At 38.7% G+C, this 26,079-nt stretch overlaps 1 protein-coding gene across 4 annotated transcripts in view; it reads right to left on the minus strand.

Annotated features, from left to right (window-relative positions):
• Positions 1-4,457: 4,457 nt before the first annotated feature.
• The window catches only part of PPARGC1A (PPARG coactivator 1 alpha), a 368,813-nt gene continuing 347,191 nt past the window's right edge, over positions 4,458-26,079 (minus strand). For all 4 annotated transcript variants that reach the window (XM_027642670.1, XM_027642673.1, XM_027642671.1 and 1 more), the window contains 6 exons: positions 22,179-23,091; positions 21,513-21,617; positions 20,981-21,101; positions 11,647-11,768; positions 11,143-11,294; positions 4,458-8,294 (listed from right to left, as the gene is read on the minus strand). In XM_027642670.1, coding sequence (XP_027498471.1) covers positions 8,191-8,294; positions 11,143-11,294; positions 11,647-11,768; positions 20,981-21,101; positions 21,513-21,617; positions 22,179-23,091 — 1,517 coding nt within the window. In that variant the 3' untranslated portion in view covers positions 4,458-8,190. The remainder of the gene's footprint in view (positions 8,295-11,142; positions 11,295-11,646; positions 11,769-20,980; positions 21,102-21,512; positions 21,618-22,178; positions 23,092-26,079) is intronic.

Below are 26,079 nucleotides of genomic sequence, written 5' to 3' on the forward strand. Positions count from 1 at the left end.
CTTTGACCGCACAATGAAGTACAATATATGGCAAAACTTTGATTCCCTGTTCACCCTTCCTAAGGCAAACAGGTAAAAGCATATGCAGGGATGCCCACCCCATACTGCAAGTGAACTCTTCACCTTGCAGGGATGAACTGCATCACAGCTTCCTACCAAGCGTTTGGACAGCAAACCATCCCACTCATACAGCCCTCACGCTGTGGGAGCCAAGTCCCTCCCAGAGTTTGCCAGCAGGTTGTTACAGGGCAACTCTGCGAAGCTGCAGCTGGAGGTTCCTGAAGAAGCCACCACATTGTTCTCACTCAAAATGTCAGCATTGCAGAATGAGCAATGGCAGCACTTCAGCAATGCAGTGACGTTTTGTACCCTCTGGCAAACAAGGTACGTAAATAAATGGGTTTCTATCTAAATTCCATTGTGTGCAGATTTGTACCAAAGAATTGTTGTGATGTGCATCATTATGTCTCATTATGTGATTGCAAGTAACCTTTTGTATAGCAGACACAATCCACGTAACATGCTGTGTGACCAGTTTACAAAACCAGGCTCCTTCAGAAGGGCGAGTAATTAATCATTATTCAGCAACAGCACTCACCACTCCATACTGCTGGCAGGAGTGTATAACCCAGGGCATGCTTAGCTAAGACAATAAATTATTCATGCAATAAAAAACTAGGGTTAGCTGTGGTACTGTACCAGTAAATGGTTAAAACCAGAAAGGACTCTGTTAGTTTTCAATTGTGTGGCTGATTTTTTTTTTCTTTTTAAATAAATTTACTGCCAACACATTGCATAAACAAGCATGGGCCTGAGCTGCAAATGCAGCAGGAAAGAATTAGTTCAAGTCACCAATGTGCGTTTTCCATAATGCCAAAGTCAATAATCCGAGGACAACGAGAAGATCTCTTGAAGGTATAGTGCAGTAACTTTATGGATGCAGTAATTTTATTACTTTATCAAGTACTAATTTAATAGAGAATGAAATGCACATTGTCAAAAACAAACTGTAGCAAATATTTTATTTGATAAAGAGTCCTAACAGCAACTTACATCCTCTGCTCTTTAGGACAAATTTTTCTTCATACTTAGCTTTGGCTTTCATTTACCTTACATCTGGCAGACAATCTATCATGATGCAAGTAAGGCACATGAGATCAGTTACATTTGATCACTGCCCACTATTTGCACAAGTCAGGGTTGATGCAAAAGGCTGACAGGGGTTTGAGTTTCATCACCGATTTTGGAGAGGCTGGAATTGTACCTTTTTTCTGTTCAGTTGCCTTCATCACAGGCCAGTTCAGTTCCTCTCTACTAGCAAATACCACAAGAAAATAGTCAGTATGCAAGCACAAATCCTTCTATCATCCTGTACTTCATCATGCATTCCAAAATGATACATTTCATCTCACTGTATACCAGATCACTATATACCACAGATCTCACTGTATACCACACCTGTGTATATAACTTTTTCAACTGAGCCCATTCGTATTTTTTTAAAAAATTATTTCCCTTTATATGGGAGTCTTTTTCTCCCCATTAATTCCACTTGAATTTGAAAGAGCTTAATTCATTAGGTCCAGTCACGTCACTAAGGTTATAGATTATTTTTATAAAAGAGAATCAGAAATGCATTTGCAAAATTATGATTCCAGAAGTATGTTAAAAGGAAGCTGCAATAATTCAGAGGAACCTCAAAAGCTAAACATGTTTTGAGGAATATGCTTCCAGTTGCAGAATAAATATTTGTAACTTCACCAAAATTTGTCACTGAAAAAAACAACCCTTCACTTTGCTTTGGGTTCACAGGCTGCTAAGATTTTGGGTTGAGATTGTTCGACAATAAAAGCATCAGTTGAGGAATGAGCACCAATCAAGTGCAACATTTAAAATTTATACATGTATTCCATTCAGTTTCCGTAATTGCTTTGCGCAGACACCAGCAGAGCACATCGTGTAGCAAAGGATGAGCTGGCTTTCTCTTTTTCCCAGCAGAGAGGTGTTAGAAGAGCACAGCAATGGGAAGCGCAGAGGACATATTCCCTTCTTCTCATGGAGGATTTCATTTTCTTCTTTGCTGAGAAGACTAGTCTCCTTTGCCCTGAAGTATTAACAAATATACCAGCTCCCAATGAAGACAGGCTGCCCTACGTCTATCAATAGAATCTATATAGAATCTTTTCCCTTAGGGATTAATTCAACTTTTGATTCAATCTTTCTGAGCTTTAAATTATGATGTTACAAACCTCCAAGGAACTACTGTACTATTTGTGACCTTCTTTATTACTTTCTGCTGTTTGATAAAGTAGAGAAAATTGATTTATAGATTAGTTTGCTTGTGAACATGGAATATCAATGGTGAGAATGTGATTCACGGAAAAGCAGGAGAAGTTGGCACTGGTTAAAGTTTAATATAGCAGTTTATTAATTAATGGTGAAGGACAATAGAATAACTGCACATTAATCTTGAATGAGATTCTGGAAGTGCAACATGAAATAATAGCAACGAATCAAGGCATCTTGCAAGAGTTGGATTTAAAGTGTTCAAAACATTTTCCACAAGGAAGAAGTTTGTCCATCACTTCCACTTCTCTTCTCTAAACCTCCCTCTCTTTCCTCTTTCCCTTATGACCTGACAGGAGTTTTTGTGTTTCTGTAAGCATTAAAGGTTAAAGGTAGGAGAGGTAGAAGTTTTCCAAATGGAGACTAAAATTAGGTGTTGGTGTCTGTATTTGGATTCTTAGGCCCCAATCCAGGAGTCTATTTTTATTCAAAGCAGCCGAGCACTTGACTTCAATGGATCTAAAAACACTCATGCTTAAGTGCTTTGCTGAATCAGGACAGACTTAAGCACAAATGTAAATGCTGTGCTGAATTTGGGCTCCAAATATGTGGCTTGATTTTAAAAGTGCTGAGAGCCAGCAGGTCTAATTGAAGACGATGGGAGCTGCGAGATGCTCAGCGTTTCTGAAAATCAGGCCACTCATTGAGGTGCCTGAATCTGATTTCAGGTGCTCAGCTTGCAGCATTCACTGTAGGGAAAAATGGTGACCCAGGATAACAGGCAATGGAACAGCCTGATTTTATGCAATAAACCTTAACGATGTAGAACGAGGAGATGGAAGGCAGGAAGCAATAGTTTCCTGGAAATCTAATAGAATGCCTTTTTTTTTTTTTTGCAAGCACCAAAGTGCTATGCAAAAATATGAAATGAATAAACAACTCAAATTAAAAAGCCTAGTAACTGGAGAAATATTGGGCTAAATTCATGCCTTGTGGAACAGCAGCAAGATTGATGAAGTACATCAGAAATGATTTGGCCGACTATGCTTTGAGCATTAATTTGATCAGGAGCAGTGAGTCAACAACGCAAATCCCACACAGTGAGGAACTTTGCTCTACCACCCTTGTGAAAACCAAGCACAACTGCTTGGATTAGTAAATGGTAAAAACGCAAAAGCTAAACATTGCATAAATTAAACACAGTGTTAGGAACAGAGATGAGGTGGAGGCTAGTCATCCTGAGAAAGGCAATTTTTTCAACTGAATTCAGTAGTCCTGTACTTACAGACCACAGTCGGGCTGCCCTCCAACTGTGCAGGCTGCCCTGTGCTGTTCCTCGCACCACTCCCCAGGTACCTGCTGAGGCACACATCAGATGAGAAGGCTGTAACACAGAGTTGTGCTGTAAAACCCCAGAGAAGGTTGTGGACACAACAGGATAGGCCTACAGCCATAAATTGGCTACATGTGAATGAATTCTGGGCAAACCAAAGAAAAACAGCTTCTTCCCCTTTTTCAGTGCATGTAAATGACTGGTTGTGAATACCCTTTGGCATCCCCTGGCCTATCTGTTGCCTGCCCAGTGGCAATGCTGGTGTGGAAATACACCATGCTGCACACTGTACTGTCCATAAAGGATTCAGAAAAGCCATGCTTTCCAGCTACCTACCTGTCTGGTCCTCCTCGAATGTCTGCTAAGACAGAGAGGCTGGTGAAGGGCTCTCATGATGTGCTTTATCCTAGTACAGATATTTATCACCTCAGGATGGAAGATACCAACCATTTTGCACTTGTCAGATCCTAGTACCTCCACAACTTAGATCCAAATATGACCAGATAGAAAAGCCCTTATATTCCCCACCCCTTCCTAACTCAAACCAGCAACTCTTAAATTCCACTGAGGATTCTTCAAAGGTTTTCCTACATATTTTATGTCGGCTCTTCAACAGCCTTGGGTAATCATGGCAGAAAGGCATGCAGCATCTTTTTACCATTAAATGTATTTAAAATTGGCAGTTCTGTCCCCTGCCCAAAGTGCAGTAATGCAGGTGTGCTCTGGACTACTATCTCAAATCAATTACAACCACTAGAAAGAGTAATAGAAAACCCAGTACACAACCTGTTGTAGGGGGAAAAAACCTGTCACCTGTGATAAAAAAGAGAAACAGAAATGGATTTGAAACATTCGTTTCCCTTTATTAGCTCAGTGAGGCTGATGTGTACTGCACATTAAAAAAAAGAAAAAAAATCACAGGAATTTTCATACAATGACTTAAACCACAAAAGTACATGTAGAATCGGCAGGTGGAAAATAGCCCAGCTTGGGCTTAACTAGTATCTCACTTTCCCTGTTCAGCATAGTCTAACCAACAGCTTTACATGTTCACCTATACTGTACAAATCTTACAGTAGCTCCATAAGGTCAGTGTTTCACATTATTGAAAATGTCTGCCACATAGGTACAAATTTAGAACCATCACATTATATTACATGGCTATTCTAGGTCATTTATAGATCAGATCTTATACTACAGTGATTGAAGTTCTCATTACAGCCATCAAAAAGGACACATAATCATTACCTACTGTAAGCTTACATCTAAAGGGATGATAAGAAGTTGTGGTCGCTTTGTGATTTTTTTTTCAACTGACCCAAGTGTTATGCCCCAGAGGCACAAACTTTTCTCTCAGTCCTGCTTTTGGTGATGGCAGCACAACTGCTTTTCAGAGTAGTCTAGCTCAAGTATTTTTCTTAAACTTTAGGATCCCTCTGTTTGGATTAGTATTTAGATCACTTTCCGTTCTGTAGGAATTACTTTGTTACAGTTCTAGGAAAGACCATAGTTTCTAAGTACCAGTTCTGCTACCTGTATTGTGGATGTGGTACTTACCACAGCATGAAAGCAACAGTACAATCTTCATCTAAAAGACACATAGAGCTATGCTGCAATTTGCCTCCGGTGACAATGTGGTACATGTGCTAATTTGAAATGTTCTTGGGGAAGAAAAAAAGAAAAGGAAACACCAAGTTGATATTTTGATGGGTTTCCTACTACAGTGTCTATGAAGGATCCAAATAGCTTTATTTAACAATCCTAGCTCTATTAATTTCATATGTAATTTGTAATCCACAGAGGAAAGCCATCTTCAAGATGAGAATGTTTGCCAGGCCAGTGAAAAAAAAAAAATTGACTCATCATTATGCCTGGTGAAAAATAAATAATCCCCCCGACAAGCCCCACACCAATTTATTAATGTCAGCAATCAAGGGCAAAAGAGAATGTTTTCAAATTTAATCACAGAAATGTAAAGGCAAAATAGGTAATGCATCTGGTCCTTGAACACATAATATGATATACTAAATACTGATTTCTTAAAAATAATTTATTGCTTTTAATATTTTTCTTTACAACAGAAGATACTCAAAATCCAGAAAGGAAAATTGTAAACGTTTAGTTTGGCATTCACACAAAGTTAAAATACCTGCATTTTTAACCTACAGAGCAACAACAAGAATTATGCAGATTAAAGAATGTTACATTTGTAACACAGAACCTCCAGAAAAGTTCTTTTCTTTTTTTTTTGTTTTATTGCTATCTATCTACTGAGAAATAAGAAGCCAAAAAATCAAGCAAGCATCCAACAGGACAGACAGTGGAATCTCTCAGAACACAATATGCTGGTGATAAAATGAATGCAGCCATCAAAATCAACTGCACTGGCATGGGAGTGGAATCAGTTTTCTAAGATTTGGAGTGGGAAAGTAGATTAAATAGTTAGGTGTGCCATACCTTTCAGAGTAGTCATGAATGCCAAACAGTAATAGAATAACAAATCTATACATTCACAAGCAAATATCAAACTTTGCTGATTCAGTGTAGACACTCTGAGTTCAGATGAAATTCTGATGCTCAGAATAGCAGTAGTTTACTCTTGTGGTTCTTTTCTTTCCTGAAGTTTCTATTTAATTTAACAGAAGCAATGTCATCAGCAACAATGTCATGGGCACATCTGAGGCCATGCTAGTGCATAGTAAAAAAAGGAAAAAAAACTCAAACAACCCACTGCTCCTGCAAAAGCGGAATTTCCAAACGAAGCACTTGCTTACCCCAAACTGACAACCATCATGCATCCTAGGTATAAAATTTCCACTGGCCTTTTTATTTTTTTAGTCATCTCATAATTTATAATAAATAGGATAATTGTAACTGATAAATATGTCTCTTTAGTAAACAAAGGAATGAAGGATTGGTATTTATACAGGATGCATAACTGTAAAAAATATAGATAAATACCATCATTAAACTGCCAATGAAAAGATTACTGGCTTCAAGAACAGTGTTTAGACACAGAATTACTGTAAAAATCATACTGTACTTAGTACCTCAGCACATTTTTATCAAATTAAAATCACAAAAATTAAAACAAAATAGCATTTTAAAAAGATTTTTGACCTCTAGTTTCAAAACTACTGTTGATACATAAAATAAAAACATTTCTTAATGATTACCCATTTGAGAGACTTTACATAAAATTATGATATCTTCTAGAAAAATTTAGATGAGAAAATTTCATTCCCCTAACAAATTCAGTGTATAAAACTGCAAAAGAAAATCAAGCAATGAGAAAAATGTGGAAAACTACTGTAGAAGTGGTTAATACCTTTTGGGCTAGAACAATTCTTGACAAAATTCTTATATAAGCTCACCAAAGAAGGGATGAATGTGTGTAATTGATTTTTGCACTCAGATACACGCGCGCACACATATACACACTCACACCCTCACCCACACATTTTTCTTTTTTTTTTACAATCAAATATATATAAGCATAAGTTCAGCTTTCTACATATGTTAGTGTACAATAATTGTTTCACCTCCTATAATTACATTTGAATATTCTTGTTTAAGAAAAATTCAGCAGTTTTTGAAAAGAAGGCTGCATTTACAGTGCATAGCTGTAACAAAAAAGAACATCGTCATACAGTATGTACATAAATAAAAATAATCCATTTAACACTTGTAAATACTCAACTACTTTAGAGAATGTAGCAAATAAACTATCTGCGCACACACCCAGATAGTTATATCCAGCTCTCATTAATAATGTAACACCACGTCCGCTCATTAGAATAAATCGCTGAACAAGCTGCACATTTGACCATTAACAAGGCTTTGAAAATTTTGCTGTGGAAGATCAATGTTGTAGACATTTACATGGGTGTCAGAATTAAAAGATGAAACTTCAAAATGTTAGGGAAGCTTGAGCCTTTCATTTTCTTTTCCGCAAGGATTAAAAAAAACCCAAAAAAACAAAACAAAAAAACCCACAAAGAAAACCCCAACCAAAAGAAAAACAAACAATCTTAAAACAAAGCTAAAACAGATTGTAGGCTTCTGGGACCTGTGGTTTCTTCTGGATTGTCATATTATCACTGTGTTTTGAGAAGAAGCTTCTTTAAAAAAAACAAAACAAAAGAGCAGTGTCTGATTCCCAGACATCAGCAGCCATAGTTCTCACATTGTTTTTTTTTTCTGTTTGTTTTTGTTCTTTTTTGTTAAAATGCAATATGTACAGGTTTTGCAGTTCATTGTTGTACGTATATCTCCGTGGAACTGCTGCCATGTCTCGTGATTTGCACTGAACTCGCAAGGAACGCCAGGCTCCCCCGCCACCGATCACCCGCGAAAGCAAAGCTGACACCCATGGACATGCGTGTGCTTACTGGACAGCCGTCTTGCTCCTCCACTCATCGAGCAGCTGTGTTCATGTAAACCATGGTTTTGAACAGAGAGTGTAAAGTAGGAGAAATTCCTAAGTACGACTTTTTAGTTGTCCATTATTGAAGGACGTGACGTCCGTGAGGTATTCGCCATCCCCTTGTTTTCTTCGGATGACATGCATGTTACCTACGCAGGCTCCGCTGTGCCTCTTTAAGTAAACTATCAAAATCCATGGAGTCATACTTGCTTTTAGTGGAAGCAGGATCAAAATCATCTGAGTTTGAATCTGAAACCCAAAGGACGCAAGTTTAGATAATAGGTAAGAACCACTAGCGAATACTTATTTTCTCTGTACATCACTACACTCAAGGCACTGAAGAAACAATGCACTTACAACCACAATGTTATGGGATGATAAAAGCATAGAAATGATCATCGGCGAAGCTTTATGCATGCACAGAGATTTCTGGTAAGAAGTAGAATTTAACAAAAGCAATACACATCATCAGCACTGGGGGGGAACCATTAATCACATGTACATCTAGAACAGGTTAACTCAAAACGGATTCCTCAAGGACCTGAGCACAACACACTGCTATGTATAGGTCTCGAAGTAGTCCAAATAATTTTGACAGATGCCTTACCCAAAACTCCACTTCTGTCTTGCAATGGCTGTTTCTCAACACGCAATATCCAAAACTTAATTCTCCTGAGAAAGGTAATAGGGGGACGGTTCTGCAGAAAGCCAGGGCAGCCTGCAAGCAGCACACAGAGGACATGGCTGCTTCTGCCTGCCCTGCCTTGGGGTCTTCTGCAAGTCAGTACAACTCCCTGAATCTCTGGTTTTGCTTCCACTCATTTTGGGGGGTTTGCTTGTTCAGAGCTATTCTGGGCAGGGTCTCTGCATGGCTGTACAAGCAGGTGGGCTTTCTGCATCATATGTGATAAGCCATAGCAGCAATAACAGTCCAGCTCCGGTGATCTGTGACACCTGCTCCAGCTTTGCCAGTTGCTCAGACACAGACATCACTATGTTCCTAGCACAGAGGAGGGACTGTACGTTTGTGGCCACACAGCTCTAGGACTCCAATTATTTGGAGTCAACCCTGCTTAACACTGACTCTCCCCAGTTCCTATGTCACAACTCCTTTATGAGAGCCCCCTTTTCTTGCTACTTCTTGTGTTGAATTAATCAGAACTCCCCATCTACCACTATAAGACACACTGTGCATTAAATGTTCATTACAAGTTCTGTTAAGACAATAGCTTCTCACAGAGGAGAGGTGTTAAACTTCTGACTACTGTTTTCAAGTGTTTTCTTTCTTCTGTACTCAACCCAAGGCTGATTAATTCTCTCTGTCCTGGTACCAGCTCATGAATTTTAAAGTTCATCCTGCCATTTCCTTATGTTGCTCTATCAGATACTCTGCAAAACACAGAGAATGCAGTCTGAAGTACAGAAGCTCAAGCTGGTAGCAGGAGAAAGTGAAAATAGTCTGCTCACAGATACTTTGGGAATCCCACTTGCTATGGAGAGACCTGACAAGGAGTACTCCCAAATGATGAATAATGTTCCCTTCAGACAACTTATTTTAAAACCGCAGATTTTCTGAGATACAGAGATGACCTTGGCTTCCATTGCTGAAGATAAGTCAAATCAAGGCAAGACTTAAATCTGGTTCTACTGTTTTTATCAGCCTACATTTCGACAAATGCCTTGCTACCTTTTATATTTTCAACATCAACGCTATATCTCTTCAGCAGTCAATTGCCTTTTCTTAGCTTTACATTATCTGTTTAGTCACTGAAGTGAATTATAGCATATTCATTGTGAACAATGCGTATCATCTTTATAATTTATTTTGAAAAGACATCAATTGGTTAGAAAAAATTTATCTGTATGCACTTCCTGCATTGTACAAAGCCGAGGGCAGCACATACAAGATTTCATTAGCACTCTGTTACAGGGTTATGAGAGATTTTAATGACTGTGGTCATTTATTCATAAAAAACCCACAATATCTGATTAATACAGATTCAACAGCAAAATGTGCCTTGCTATGTTATTCAGAAAAGAGTATCTCCCATGCCTTTAGTCTATTTATACAGGTATTAGGAAAGATTTAACATTTAATGAATACTTTACATTTTAAAAGGTAATTAAATAAGAATTGAGTTTATCATATATTATAATATTACAGAGGCTGTTTTGGTAGTCTGCGTGGTCTCTTCATGAATATACTTAACATCAGTATTCCTTCTGTAAGACTTTGAACATCTCCAAAAATCCTTGCAAGGGGAAGCATCACACCCTGACCCAGAGCATAGGACAGAACCACATGTTTTTGCCCAGGCAGGACTTGGACAGACCCACAGATGTGTTAGCACAGCCATTACGTACACTTGAGCCTGGAGCTACCACAGCACCCTGGGGTCTGGAGACTGGTATGGATAATACCCCACTTCAGTGTGACCACAAACACTATGAGATTTGCAAAGCTCTCCACAGGCTGGAGCCTCTTATATCATTACTTGAAATCCCTTCAAGGAGACACTTTCATACATCGATGTTTATGCACAATTTTAGAATCACCAGTTGAGATCAGTAGCTTTTACCATGCTAAGGGTCAGATTTGGTCACAAACCCTTCTCACTTTCAAACTTGAGTATCTATGAATTGTGTTTAAGAAGTGCCCTTGGCAAGTTCCACACATCTACCGCAGAACTCATGGCAAAGTAAGAATCATAATGAAGTTTTGTGGTAAGGTATTTCCTTTGTTCTCTGTTTATTAGAACCAAGCAGTTATAGCAATAAATAGCAAAGCATGTGAGAGTTTTCTGTGGTACTATCATTTCAACATAGAAATGTATTACTGAATATTGAGCACTTATTTTTATAATGGTGGAAGTGGGCTTTAAAAGAATTTTCACAGTCTGGAATATTTGAAAGAAGTCAGCTCAGATTAGTTAACTTTTAAACTTCTTACAGAAAGTGAAAAACACTTCCTTCAACACCTTATCCCCCCATCATTTAAATAATATAAGCAGTAAACAAAAAAGTAGCAAATCCTAAATTCTCATGAGTTACAAGATTCCAGTTATGTACTTTAATTCACATAGACCAAAATACCTACCTAGGTCTGCATAGTTAGACTTGCAAAATTGCTTGCGTCCACAGAAGTACAGCTCAAAGTCAGGTTCATTTGACCTGCGTAAAGTGTATCCGTTTTCAAGAGCAGCGAAGGCGTCACAAGTATAGCGGTAGGTGATGAAACCATAGCTGTCTCTGAAATTGAAAAATACAGTTGTGAACAAAAGCTGAAAAGAGTTAACACATATTAGTGTAACCCCTTCCTGAAAGCAAACTTGCAGGAGACCCAGCAGTGGAAATGCCAGAAGTACTGCATCCATTTATCAGCATGATTGTCCTGTCATACAGTTAAATACTTATTTCTGGGACAGGAAATCTCAACTAGCAAGATTAATAAATAAGGATGAAAGAAAATAAATAAGGTTTTGAACTCAGCATGTCATCTGTCTCAGCACTTTTATTGGTAACTCCCATACCAGTAATCTTACTGCCATAATTTTTTACATATGGCAGGTCCCAAACAAGAAGTAATCTCAAAAGTTCCTACCCATCATCCCGCAAATTTACTGTGCACTCCTCAATTTCACCAAAAACTTCAAAACGGTCCCTCAGTTCTGTTCGGGTTGTGTCAGGTCTGATTTTACCCAGATAAATCACACGATGTTCCTCCTGTTGATGAAGAGCAACAGGGAAGGCATATTTTCAACAAATGTGTAATAGTCACGAACCTAGACATATATGCATGCAAAATCATACAAAGATGTGCAGAGGATGCATAATTATAGAAATAGTCTCCTGTGGAAGACCTACTGCATCTTGCAAGTAAATGAAATAGTTCTCTCCTGGAAAGCATCTAAGGCATTTACATGACACTACCATTTGTTAGGTGGCGTGCTCCTGGAAGGGTTCACTGCTTGCTGGTACTGTTCTCTGTACACTGACAGAGGTTCCCTTTGTATCCTACTGCACCTTCTTCCCTTTCACCCCTTCCACCACTTCCCCTCCAGGACTGCAGACTCTTCCAAACTAGGAGCTCCCTTTCTCTTGCCATCTACCCAATATGGAGCAAAACCCATCTTAGTTGCAGAGTAGCATAAAGTAACACAATAACTGCACAAAAGTACTATAAACATAACAAAATGTATTACAAACATAACATTATAAACCCAGATGACTCAAGAGCTGATTCATCCTGCAATCCCGTTCCACCATAATCCATACCTTAAAACAGAGGGAAAACTTTCACGGGTTGTCATGTTTTAACCTCAGCCAATAACTAAGTACTACACAACCACTAGCTCATTCCCCACTCTCTGGTGGGATGGGGAGAAGAATCAGAAAAAAGTAAAACTTGTGTGTTGAGATAAGGTCAGCTTAATAATTGAAACAAAGAAAAATATAATAATAGTAATGAAAAGGAGAGAGATGGAGGAATAAAACCCAAGAGAAAAATGTGCTGCACACTACAGTTGCTCACCCCCCACTGACCAACATCCAGCCCATCCCTGAGCAGTGATCTGCCTCTCCCGGCCAGCTCTCCCTGGTTTATATACTGGGAATGATGCCATATGGTATGGAATATCCCTTTGGCCAGTTCAGGTCAGCTGTCCTGGCCGTGCTTCCTCCCTGCTTCCTGTCCACCTGCTCACTGACAGAGCATGGGAAACTGGAAAGTTCTTGATTTAGAGTAAGCACTATTTAGCAGCAATTAAAACATCAATGTGTTATCAACATTATGCTCACAATAAATCCAAAACACAGTCCTGTACCAGCTACTAAGAAGAAAACTAACTCTATCCCAGCCAAAACCAGGATTGGGTCCGAAAGATGAGTTTTATTAAAATAAATATTTCTGAAGGGAAGGCAAGACAGTAAAATATACCTTGCAGTCACCATTGCCTGTTGGTTTATTCAGAAAAAAACACACCTGACTGAAGTCCCTGATTTTCACAGGCCAGGGTGTCATTTGCATGTTCTTTCAACCCTTGGAACAAAGCATCAGATCGTTTAAAACAATGGAGTCATAGTCATATCCTTTCTCCCTTAGTGAAAATGCTCAGCAGAATTAGGGAAGGACTAGGAAACCCTGTTAAGAGTCACTTCATGAATTCTAGGATGAACACTTTGCTGAGAGTAGAGCCATTTAGTGAGCTGAAAGAAAAGCAAAAGGCAAAAAGAGATCTTAAAAACACTGACCTAAAGGTAATCAGGGCAAAGAAGCACCAGCTATACCTGGTTTGGGTGCTCAGCCTTCCTATCTCTGATTGCCTCTGGCCTGAGGAACCCTGGCACTACCAGACCTACTGCTCATCCCTTACACACCTGCACATTAGTCCCATAAATCGAACCACCACCACATTCTCAGCTGGTGTAAATCTGTCAGTGGAGCAACATCAGTTTAAACCATCAGCTTTGGCACCTGAGACTTGTGCAGAATTTAGGTGCCGAATGCCGAAGGAGCTATACTGACTGCTGAGAATTCATGACTATCGTAACCTGGAGGTGCCTAAAGGCTAATGGCACCTCAACTGTGCAATGCAAAAGGCTCTAGGGACCTAAATATAGACTTGCATTCCTGCTCAGAAACATTCTAGCCTGAAGAGACAGGTAGTTTATAGTGTTACAATTCAGATATAGCACAAAATATATCTTTCCCATGAGTCTCTACTGAGGCATAAAGCACTAGTCATTCTTGGACCATGGACAATAGGATTGAGATCAGACCAAAACACATATAAAAATGAAAATTATCCTGATGCCTCCTCTTTACTTGTTTGAGTACTCATTTGAGATAAAGGGACCATCAGAACTCTTAGTTACGGGTGCCAAAAATCTTGGCTCCTTGCTCCCAGGAGAGCACTTGGCTCCCAGGAACTATTTAATACAAAATAAATAAACAATTCCTGCAGCAGGAAGCTAACACTAATATATCTGTCTCCCAATAGAAACTCTTTCTCACTAGCACACTCAGTCACCTATTTTTGTCGACTCTTTTCCTGGCCTCGCAAATCTCAGCGGCTCAGATCCAGAGAAATGGAAGCTCCTGAGAAATGGAAGTTTAAAGCTGCAGAAAACAAAGATCCAAGAATCAAATATTCCTACCCCAAAGCCCTGCTCACTAAGGAATGGCACAAGAATCACCTGGGTCCTTTACATCTCCTTGGTCAGCCCAGCAGAGTCCTTGGTTGTTCTATCAAAGTATATATATATGCTGTCCCTGATCAGTGGAATCAAGTAAGTATATCATTTAATTGCTTGAAACTACTGCCTTTTTTGATTATGTAAGGAACCAAGGTGAGTGCCTTACTAGTCTTCTGTAACGCTGCTGGCACAGACACTTTAATTTTTAAATGTTATGCCTTCTCAAGTGCAGGGTCCAAAAGCTGCCCTTGTTTTCTGCCGTATCAATGCAGTTTGGAGAAGTTAGAATGGCTAAAAGAAGGAAGTGTGCACATGGGAGGCTATACATTTAGGGCACAAGGGTACTTTACAGACAGCTGCTGCTTTTTATCTCTGTTTCTTCTGTGTCTCAGTTCAGAGCTTTGACCTTCCTGACAGAGGAGTTTGGGTAGGGCTTCTGCGAACCAGGGACTGCAGAGTGCAAGCAAGGGAAATCTGCATTTCTTCCATTTTCCCCATTCTAATTCTGCTTACTTTCACTATGGTTGGGTGCCATAAACTTCAAAAACAGGAAAATCTGCATATGCACAGTAATTACTTTTTCAGACTGTTTTACCAAATCAAGGATTTAACCGCACTGAAACACGTGATAAGAAACAATTCCATTGATACTTGCTATTGAACCTAAATGACTGACCAGATGGAGCAGAACATAACACAGCAGACTGTCTAATATACTTTAGCTGAGATAATACATCTCAACTGAAAAAACATAATGTTTCACTCACTGACATGGAGATTGTTATATTACAGTGTGATGGAAATATTTTATTGCACATTCTTCCATAAGTCTGTGTGCATGCCTGTGCAAGTTTTCCTTCTTCTATCCCTCTAATAACCTTTATATCTCTAAAAACCCTTTAAGACAACTGTAATAAACCAAAACTAAAAAAAAAAAAAAAAAAAAAAAAAAAAAAAATATTTCTAAAAACCCTTTAAGAAAACTGTAATAAACCAAAACTAAAAAAAAAAAAAAAAAAAAAAGAGAAAAAACCTGTTAAAACTACCATTAAGGGAATAAGTTAAACCTGCAAAATTAAGAAAATTCAAATTTAAAGCTGAAATGCACCATATGTCCTCCAGTGTGCACACATGAGAAGACGTATTCAAGTATTTTTTAAGCAGAGTGCCATGATGGAATAACATACCGGACAACACAGGATCCATACAGCACTGTCTTTGTCTTGGTTAACTTTCGTTTATTTAAAGCAGCTATGAAGAATGTATATGTATTCATAGAGATGCCTGTCTTTATTTCCATTAATAGTAAGAATTATAGAGGCCTAACAAGATTGCAACATACCTCTAAATGGTAAAGACCTTTATTGGATAATAAGTTACATGCATAACCCTATATGTGCATATGAAGTAAACAGCACTTGTTAGAGATGATAGATGAATTGAAAACCTAGAGAACTGTGAAGAACAGCCTTTGCTTACAATTTAATATAGGCAGAGGGAACCCACAGGAAACTTCAGAAGATACTATTCATATTTCCCTCCCAAAAGTGCAGATGATTTATTTTGCATCACAAAATTTAAGCATAGTTCATTGCTTTGACGAGAAAAAAAAAGAAAGAATAGTCCAGTCAACTCCCTCAGGCCCAACATGTCTGTCTTCTTTTGGTTTATCTGAAGTTCCTTCTACATAATCTTGCTCTTTCTTCTTTGCAGTAAAAACATTTTAATAGGAAGATGTGGCAGAAAATCTCAGACTGAAAAGCAGTATTTTAAGTCTCAAATGAAAATACTAAAGCATTAGAATACCAAAACTTGAGAAAACACGACTAGGATATACCTTACACATCTAAGGATTAATAAAGAGACCACTCATCCTCCAAAACATTCACCAATGCTAGGGTTCTTTTTTGTCTTGCAAAGGCTTCCTCCAAAACTTTATTTTCTTTGTCCTTCCTTATTAAGTTTTTATTTCATAAGGAACTAACCACAGGCTATTAGATGTATTTAGTTTTCACTTGCTTTTTTGGCTTTTTCCTCCAACAGTTTGCTTTGCCTGCCTGTGGTGCTGCTAAGCAGAGCCCATGGGAACTGAAGGCAGCCACTCCAGAGGTAACACAGCATAGTGCTGCTGTTCCCATTTTCACTACCACTTTTTGTCTGCATACCTAATTCTCCAGGAGCCAGGTAATGCTTTATGTGAAGATGAGAGAAGAAATCCAGGAGTATTTTAAAGCTAGGTTCTGCTATGGGCTTGTCAGAGGCTCTGCTTCTTGCTACAACAGCTGGCTGGGTACAAGCCCCATGCCTGTGTTGCCTTCCATGACACGTGACTTCTCTTCCAGTAGAAAGCCATGAAGACTTTTATCCCTAGAGCTGAGGGCCAAATACCATTTTAAAAATGCAATGGGAATGTCTGGACAGAGTTCTAAAAATAGAAATGCTACGGACGGAAAAAAGCCATTTAAGCTTAAGATTCTCATTTACTAATAATAGTAAGAAAAATTTTCTTCAGATTCAGTAAAGAGTAAGTGTGACCTTTGGGAAGTGTGAATGGCAAAAGTAAAAATCACAAAAACTGGAACAAAAAGAGAACAAAAAGAAAGATTATCAAGTGCTGCTGTGGGGCTACCTGAAGGCTGAACAGTTTAGCCACACTCCATGGTGACTGCTAGAAAAAAAAAAGATGGACCAGTAAACCTCAAGGTTTAGGTAATCTATTTGATACTTATTCATAAACTCATATAGCAAAATTAGAGTACCTAGAATCAAGGCCATCAAGACAAGCAAAACCAAATAAATCCAACCTAAATATACGATGTACACTGAATCCTTCATTAGTGGAAATGCGCTCCATTATAGGTTTTAGACTTTAGAAAAGGCAAGCACTCATTTATGAAACCACCTTTCTCCTGCCTTCCTGTTTTAGAGCAATTTATTTTCTTTGAAACCATGTGTTTCTTTCCGCTGTAGCAGTCTCACAATGCATTTACCTTCTTATGTCTGTAAGCTTTCTGGAACTGGGACTCTTGATACTTGTCTCACTGAGGCTGTCAGCATTTAGAAATGAAAAGTAGTAATGTTAATAGTAATTTTCTACTCGAGTATAAAAGTTGATTTTGTTATACCGCTTGGCAGCAGCTGCATGGAGGATGTGACTCTAAGTCAGCATCGTGGCCACAGCAGTGGAGTAGCAGAGATCCATAACACCCAACTGCTCACCAAACAGTTTAACCTCCCTGCCCTGGTGTACCATGTCAATAAGGAATCATGAACTAGTGACTCTAGAATTGGAATGTGACAACTATTCCTGATGCCATGCTTTGAAAAGTATTTTCTGCGTGGTCTAATGAACTGCTGCAGTATAAGCCCCCACAACTCAGAAATTTCCTGGGCTGTATTGGAAGAAAAAAAGGGTCATCAGACCACTAGGCAAATCACTGTGATCTCCCTTGGCTGGGGGTTGGATCCAAGTTTCTACAAAGCATCAAGTAGATTGTCCTGTCCTGCAGTGCTCCTCAAGTTTCATGGTGAATGTGTCTGGTTAGCATTATACACTTAAGCAAGTCTTGTTGGCAGACCATCCTTATTCAGTGAGGACCCATTATAAAACAAAATGGGGACCCTGTGAAATAAATCAAGTCAAGATCAACTATTCTAACATTTCCTCAGTTAGAAAAGGAATCACAATCAAAAGTATAAATTAATAAATGAACGGATTAATTAATTAATTAATGACAAAAATATTTTTCTTACTCTCTAAATTGAAAATATCTTGTGGGCTCAGCCCATATTTTTCGACCACGACTGCTCAAAATCAAGACCTCAATCCACAAAAACAGAACTGAATCTCCAGGAACTAGACAGGAGGAAAGAAGAAATGGAAGAGGAGAAGTACCTTTTGAAATCAAATCACCTGTATATAGCTGTAAGTCAAGACAGGAATTCCGGAATCCACACAAGGAAAATGCTAGTCTAGGCTTCTAGCTGATCTGAAGCTACTGCAGTGAAGGTGGTGTGTGCAAGACTGAAGGGGCAGTAGTTTTAAACATGCCTGTGCCACATAGCATGAGCACAGGCTTCTAAAACAAGCCTCCTCAGCATTTTCTCAATGTCTGCACACCTGCTTGCACAATCAGAGGGCACTGCTTCTCATATGATTTTGACAGACTTAAAATATGTGATTTTTTTCTCATTTCTTTTTTCTGTGTTTCCCATGTCTGTTGCCACATGGAGACTAATTTTAGATACTGAGTCAAGGATACCTGATGACTTGTAGCTCAATCACAACTTCCCGTTCTACTGTGCATCATTTCTACAACTGACTTCTGAGATCATAGCACGGTGCTTCTCAGGAAGAAAAGTCACCAGTCCTGTGTAACAACTGAGGCATTAGTACTACCCAATCTTTGGGGCACTCTTTTAACAGTATCTGGAGGTATGTGGCAATAAATCAGTTCTGGCAGCAAGAGAATTGGCAAGGAACAAAATAAAAAATTCCCCAATACAGAGAGAAAAGAAATCTAAATTTATGGGACTGTAGAAAGAGTAAAGACAGAAAGGAGATTCTTGTGACTGAAGGATAAATGAGTTGAGTCCCTCAAGAAAGGAGTAATACAAAAGAGACCCATAAAGCAGAAGAAGTAAGAAAAGGAGTAGAGAATGCTAGAAATAATACAAGTTTTATCAGTGACTTCATGAGATCAGGGCTTCCCTTTCTTTGCTGTCCCCTAATCCCTGCTTATTTGCAGAGGGTATAAACTAGCACGATTCAATACAGATTTTTAAAGTAAAAGTGCTGGTAGACTTTGGAAAAAGGAGTTAATAGGATTTAATCTGCATTTTCTGCAGCTCCTACACAGATGACTGGATTTTAGATTTTTGCCATGTTCTGTTTATTGATATTTATTTTTAGGTTTGTTTTATTTATGTTTATTAATAAATAATTCCATTAATTAAGTTAATTATCATGAAAATGCTCACTATGGAAAGAAAATAAATTCAACCTTGGTTTTGAAATGTCTAAAATTTTTAACGCAGGAAGCTATGAGGCAGCATATCTGCAGCTTTTTAAGTTTCCTTTCTTTCCTTTTCTCTTGATTACCTACTTGCCAAATATTTGTTTGTTTTAAACTAAATCAAATTTTCTACCTCCTCAGCAGGATTCATGTTTATTTATATGGGTAAGGTACAGTAATTGAGAAGTAGCAAGATACACCCATGACAGAGGTCTACTTGAATCTCTAATTTGTGTTAGATCTAAGAGAGAACAGTCAGTGTAAGTTATGATTGCTGGAAGGTAGCGTTCACCTCTAAGCAGACGGAAGCCAGATATTTTAAAACTAACTGCAACAATTGACTTAAATATGGCCCTGTCTGAAGCCAAGCAAAATTATTCCGTTGCCTTCACTGAGTTTCAGAGCAGCACAGCAGAGAGTGTTATAGCTCTAAATCTTGTGCTTTACAAAATACACCTATCACCCACACTTTGTAGATAGGGCATCTGAAGCAGAGTGAAATGATTTGCTGGAGTTCACTAAGAACAACAGTAGCAGAGACAAAAATCAGACCATAAAGGTGTCTGTTCCCTCCCAGAACTTCTCATTGCTGTAGACTACGCCACTCTCTGCCAGTCTCTACACACTTCCAGTTCTGCAGAAATGCTGCCAAGCGTGTGACAAATCACCTTTTGCTACAAAGTCCATTAATGGCACTGGCAAAAAGACCTATTCATTTCGGTGACCTCTGCAAAGAGCACTAAGGGAAAATCTGGAAACAAAGATGAATTGTCCCAGTCTGCACCAGTTCATGCAACAGTCATCAGAACAGCAGTGTAGGTACAAGTGAATGGAAAGAGTAGGACACAGAAAACCAAACTGTAACCAAACCTTAGCAACCAGAAGAGGAGTCCAGATTCAAAGCAGCTCCCAGTTTAATTTATCAAAATGCAGTTGCCAATGGGGAACTAAAAGGGGGTAAAAGCCTCCCACTCATTTAATAGCCATTCTTCTGTCCTGGTGCTACAACAGCCAAGAGAGTTGCTTAACCCCCTGTGGTATTTCCTTCACCTCGGGTATTTCAGTTGTTTCATATATTTCAGTTGTTTCATAGAGAACACTTATGAACAAAATAATTAAATAATACATATTCATTACGAGAGGGACAGTGTTAAATGACATCTTTAAATTACATCGTGTCTTTAGACTATTTATTTTGCTAAAAATAACTCAAAATTGAACTGACTCATATATGCTGAAAAAAAATCACAATTAAAGTCATGTGATCCCAGTTTTGAGTTCTGTCATCTGCTCTCTCTGTATAGACAATTACAGCCACTATGAGAGTTCAGCAATTGGTAAACTGACTCCTTGCTAGGTCTGGTAGGAGATACATAATATAAAAGGCAGGTCACTGGTAGATCTGTATAAGAAATAGATCAGTTCAATTCTACTTGTGTGCTGCCTGGGATTAACCCTTTTTCTAGTAAGTTCTCTGTATCTGTTCACTGTGAAAAATTTGGTGAGCTGCAATTTATAGAACCTAAAAAATTAGTACTGTGACATCAAAACATAAATTGTTATGAAAACACATATTTGCTTAAAACTAGAAATACTAAGAAATACACATAATCAAATTTTTGTATTTTTATAAAAAGAAAGCAAATAAACTGTGAATTTTAGCATTAGAATCCGTGAAAAGAAACAAGTCTATTTCAATATGAAAGTTATCTTCACAGTGCTTACAATTGCTTTCTGCCTTTGTCTCTCCCTTTGTTTGGCCCTTTCAGATTCCCGTTTTTCATACTCTTTGCGGTATTCTTCCCTCTTCAGCTTTTCATGCTGATATTCCTCATAGCTGTCATATCTAGGAAACATAACTTAGTCATTAAATCAAGCATCTGCATTTGTGACTGTAAAATTAAAAATACAATTTTTGGAAGGCTTTATTATCCTAGGTAATTAGCAACAGGACAAGAGGAAATGGCCTCAAGCTGCACCAGGGGACGTTCAAGTTGGACACGAGGAAGAATTTCTCCACTGAAAGGGTAATTAGACATTGGAATGGGCTGCCCAGGAAAGTGTTGGAGACACCATTCCTGAAGTGTTCAAGAAACGACTGGATGTAGCACTTAGTGGTATGATTTAGTTGACATACTGGTCTTCAGTCAAAGATTGGACTCAATAATCTTGGAGGTCTTTTCCAGCCTTAATGGTTCTACGATTATCTCTTGAGAATCAGCTGCAAAGTAAAACAAATGCAGGCCAAAGGCACTACCTGGGTCTGCGACTGTACGGTGATCTGGACCGCGATCTTGCACGTAAGGGAGAACTTCGGCATGCTTGGTGTCTACAGTGGCTGGACTCATAATAGCAACAAGATCTGCAGGAAGAAACACATTCACCTCTGTCATTCCATTTGAGTCTACTGACACTATTTTCTACCTCTTCCCTGAACTTACAATTTCTTCTAAGCTACCAGTGGGATTTTCCAGTGACAGTCTGTGATCCCCTAGTCAACTAAGGGGCCTCAAATGATTTCCTCTCCTCAGCCTTTCTGTAATGTTCCTTATTGAAGCTAACACAGAGCAGTCAGTCAGCCACTGCCAACTTCATCTGATAGAGGTTGCAGCTAGATTGGCACCAGGCAGCTCACAGATAATGGGAAAGGTTAGTTGTGTACATCTCTCATGAGTTGCTCTGCCTCTGACCTGGCTGGCTTCACTCAGAAAGTGTAAACTTGGCAAATTAAAGGATATTGTCAACAAGTGTTTCGGTAGCAAACCCATAACCTTTAGAGTTAATCAGCTCAGAAGCAATAGAATGAGTTGCACTGGAATAAGTTATTTCTTGCTTTTTTTCTTTCCTTCCTTTTACTTCCTTTACATTTTTGCTGTTCTCCTTATTAACTACAATAATCATACATGAATTTGCTATACCATACCTTGAAGAGGATCTACTACAGGGTGACCTTGATCTCGATCGGGAATATGGAGAACGGGAACAAGACCTGCGTTGAGGAAAGGACCTTGATCTAGACCGGGTCCTTTGGGATCTTTGAGAAAATAAGGATTTGGGTGGAGACACTGAATCTCTGCATGGAGAGTTAAAAGAAGAGCAAGAAGGTGATACATCAAATAATGAATAGGCTTGTGTCCCATCCCAAGGGTAGCATAGTTTATCACTTTCATCTTCACTGTCATCAAACAGACCATCCATTGCTAGTCCTGAATTTATAAACATAGGTAGTTTGGAGAATTGTTCGTTACTGTAATCACTGTCCCTTAGTTCTCTGGTCTTATCTGCTTCTTCATCAAAAACAGCTTGGCTGGGGTGACCAAAATGCTTATTCAGTTCAGCCCGAATTTCCTGGTCTTGAAGCTGTTTTCTGTTATTATCATGGGATCCCTGCTTATTTGTCTGTAAAGTCTCTTTCTTGAAATACTGGTCTTGTTCTAAAGAAGAACAAATCTGACACTGCCACCCAGGTGAAGAATCCTTAAATTCTAGTTGTCTTGAGTCCTGAAGTTCCTGGGATATTTTAATGTGTATTTCTGATTTTGAATTCACAGATTGACAGTAGTCATGGTCACCAAACAGCCGCAAACTGGGCCGTTTTGTCTTTCTCTCCTCATGTCCACTGGACAGGACTGTAGTCTTGCTAAGCTGTGCATACAGCTCAGACTGTTCTGGACCCTTCTTGATCGGGTTATTTCCTTGAGAACCAGAAGACTCACTATAGCGGGGCTTTTTTGAAGGTGGTACAACAGTCTTGCATGATGACTTCGGCTTAGGTGAAGTCCTAAAAGGATTATCTTGGTTGGCTTTATGAGGAGGGGTCGTAGGTGGAGTTAGGCCTATGGGGATTAAAAGGAGGAACAGAATGTTTTTAAGCACACACACAGTGTTTATAAAGGTGGCTCATGTGGTTCTTAAAATAGATACAGAGTAAGACTCATTCTATGTCACTTTAAAACCACTAATACTGGGAATAAAAGTATTTAGGGTATGAGACACCAAAGGTCTGGTAACAACAATAGGAACAATACTAATGCGTTGCCATTAATCTTCAGCATCGTTTCTGCCCCTCCCCTCCCTCCATGAATTCCACCCCTCTCTCTGTAGATTTTGAAAGAAAAGATTAAGAGAGAAAACCCAAAAGACGTTTTTGTTAAATATGAAGCAGATTTTGATGTAAAAATGAAAAGTCAAAAGACTGGCACCATCAAAAACATAAAGAACTTAGCAGACAAGAATCTGGACAAAAGCAAGACCAAGAGAAATAAATGAGAACTACCAAAGGACGCAGAACTTGAATGTAAGGGAACACAGCCACCTTACAACTCAACAGCAATGACTCTTTGTCTCCACAGTTCATTAACATAGAAAACCATTACTAATGTATCTATAATACATTCTTATAAGCATAACTAGTACATTTTGCCTGAAATACGGTTTTGCAACTTAAACCCAAATGAACAACAGTACAACCACAACTGTAATGAACCATCGCATTTAGAACTAAATATTAGTGAGAGTCATGCAGTACAGAGTTCAAATGAAACAGGTAAGTATTCAAAGACTAAAGATACTGCTAACTACCAGGATTGTTTATATAACAAATAGATTATATCATTGTGGTGAGACAAAATTGCAGCAAGTTCTACAGCCCATTCCAGTAAAGCCTAGGAACCGAAGCAGTACATTCCAGTTATTTTTATAAGGATAGAATAGAATTTTCAATATTTTCTGTAGAAATCATAGAATTTCTTCAGACTTTACAAAAGGATAACCCCGGACACCAGGGCAGAGTAACAGCAAACAGCAGACGTTGTTTAGGAAATAATTTCTCTTCAGGTATTACATTACATTTGAAAAATTTGCTTCTGTCCAACTGATACTAATGTAATTTAGTAATATATGCTTAAAATTTAACAAATTAGATGGAGATTAGGGAGTTCTAGATAAGCCAAACCATCCTTAAGCATCCCAGAGGCTCACGCTATCCAAGATTTCTTCTTCTAGCCCAAGCAATGAGCTTTCCATTACTTCCTTAGCAAGAATGAAAAGATAGAGCAGACACAGTTACAGGAAATGTGTGTTTCAAACATGCCTATAGAGCTTTGTTTTGTATTTTTAAACATGCAATGGAGCTCAGCAGATCAATGCAAATGGAACATGTTTTATAGTGTTTTGCTGTAAAGAAGGAAAAGCGTCCATCAATGCATAGTGCTCCCTAAGGAGCGTAAATGGAGACTGGGAGTCCCACTGCATTAGCTGCAATGAATTTCTTCCAGAAAATAAGAAGATAGGAGTACTAAGGCATGAATACTTGATGTGAGAGAGATGCTTGATTTTGTCTGAATGTTTGGAAAAAATGTTTACGAGCTACCCAAGGCTATGTGAAGACTTTGCCTAATGCCACAAAAGTCAAGGAAACTGAGGAAAAGATTATGACATCTAAAAGTCTAGTTACCTCAAATTTGAATTTAATAATAAAAAAATTTTGTGCAAAGTCATCACCATTAAACGATTTCCTCTGAGTCCTCAATTTTTTTTCTTTCTTCCCAAAAATTCACTTGAGACAACCATATGTGTTTCACACCTTATCCACCTCCAGACTGACAAATATTTTTGACTACCAAATGAATTTTTGGTAAAATGAAGAGTCCTCTTCAAAATTCTGCAGTAGTAATTTCCAGGTTAAAACTTCAGGCTCAGATTGAACAAATACTGCAGAAAGCAACTTTATAGATAAAAAGCTTAGAACTGACACTTTTACTTATGAAACTATATAGATCATGAGAACCTCTGGGGTTAGTCACTGGTTTTTTGGATGTACTTTTAAAGAAAGAATGAAGCAAAAATACAATCACTCCACAATGAACATGCATATTTAAGAATTTCATGCAAAGAAACCCCAGAGATAATCCAATATTCAAAATAAAATGTTGTTTCAAACCACTTCTTTAAAGCTTGTCCCGGCAGGAAGCAAGCAAAACACAGAGTACAACAATTTCCAGAAACCTGACAAGGAGTCCAACAATCTTCAGAGAAAGGGAAAAAAACCCCCAAATCCTACCAAAAAACCCCTCACAAAAGTACAGACTGAGCTAAATTTACTGGCACTCTTGCTGGTAGAACTGGGCTGGGGACAACCTAACAAAGGGCTTCCTCGTGGCATTCTGGCTTTTTTCCTGGTTTTCAGCAGAAGCAGGAAGTGCACAGGCAAGTAGAAACAGATAAAAGTTGGAAAATGTTCATTTAACTTTTGAATAAACCTACACTGGGGGATGGAGGAGGGAGCAAAGTTTTGAATTCATGTCACCTCTGTGGAGTTCATCTCCAATGTGTCCCATGACCAATCTTCGAACTGTGACTTCTGAGAAAACCACCTGGCTGCACACTTGCTCATCTTCACTCTAACCCCTGGTAATCTTCACCAAGGGCCATGATCCCACATCAGTGGCATTGCAATATCCTATAACCATTGGATTATTTCACACTCACCAATTTCTCCCCCAATGTGTACATTTTAGCGTTGACAGTACAAGGTATATTCCGTACTCTCTCTTGAACTTAGCAGGTTTTGACAGATTTATAGAAGGACAGATGGCCATTACGGGCTGAAGGCTGACAAGAGGCAGTTCAGAGCATTGTTAACACACTTGCACAAACTCTCAGCAGTGCAGCGCTGTGCAGAATGTAATTCAGACTATAGCTTTTTTATTGCTGCCTATTTTCTTTTGTCAAAAGAGCCTGCTGTGCACAGCAACAAATGGCTGCCATTACCCAGAATGTAATGGGTGTCAGACAAATCACGTAACACAAACAATCAAGAGTAT

Source organism: Corapipo altera, unplaced genomic scaffold (genome assembly GCF_003945725.1).
Source record: "Corapipo altera isolate COAL_440 unplaced genomic scaffold, ASM394572v1 22, whole genome shotgun sequence".
NCBI lineage: Eukaryota > Metazoa > Chordata > Aves > Passeriformes > Pipridae > Corapipo > Corapipo altera.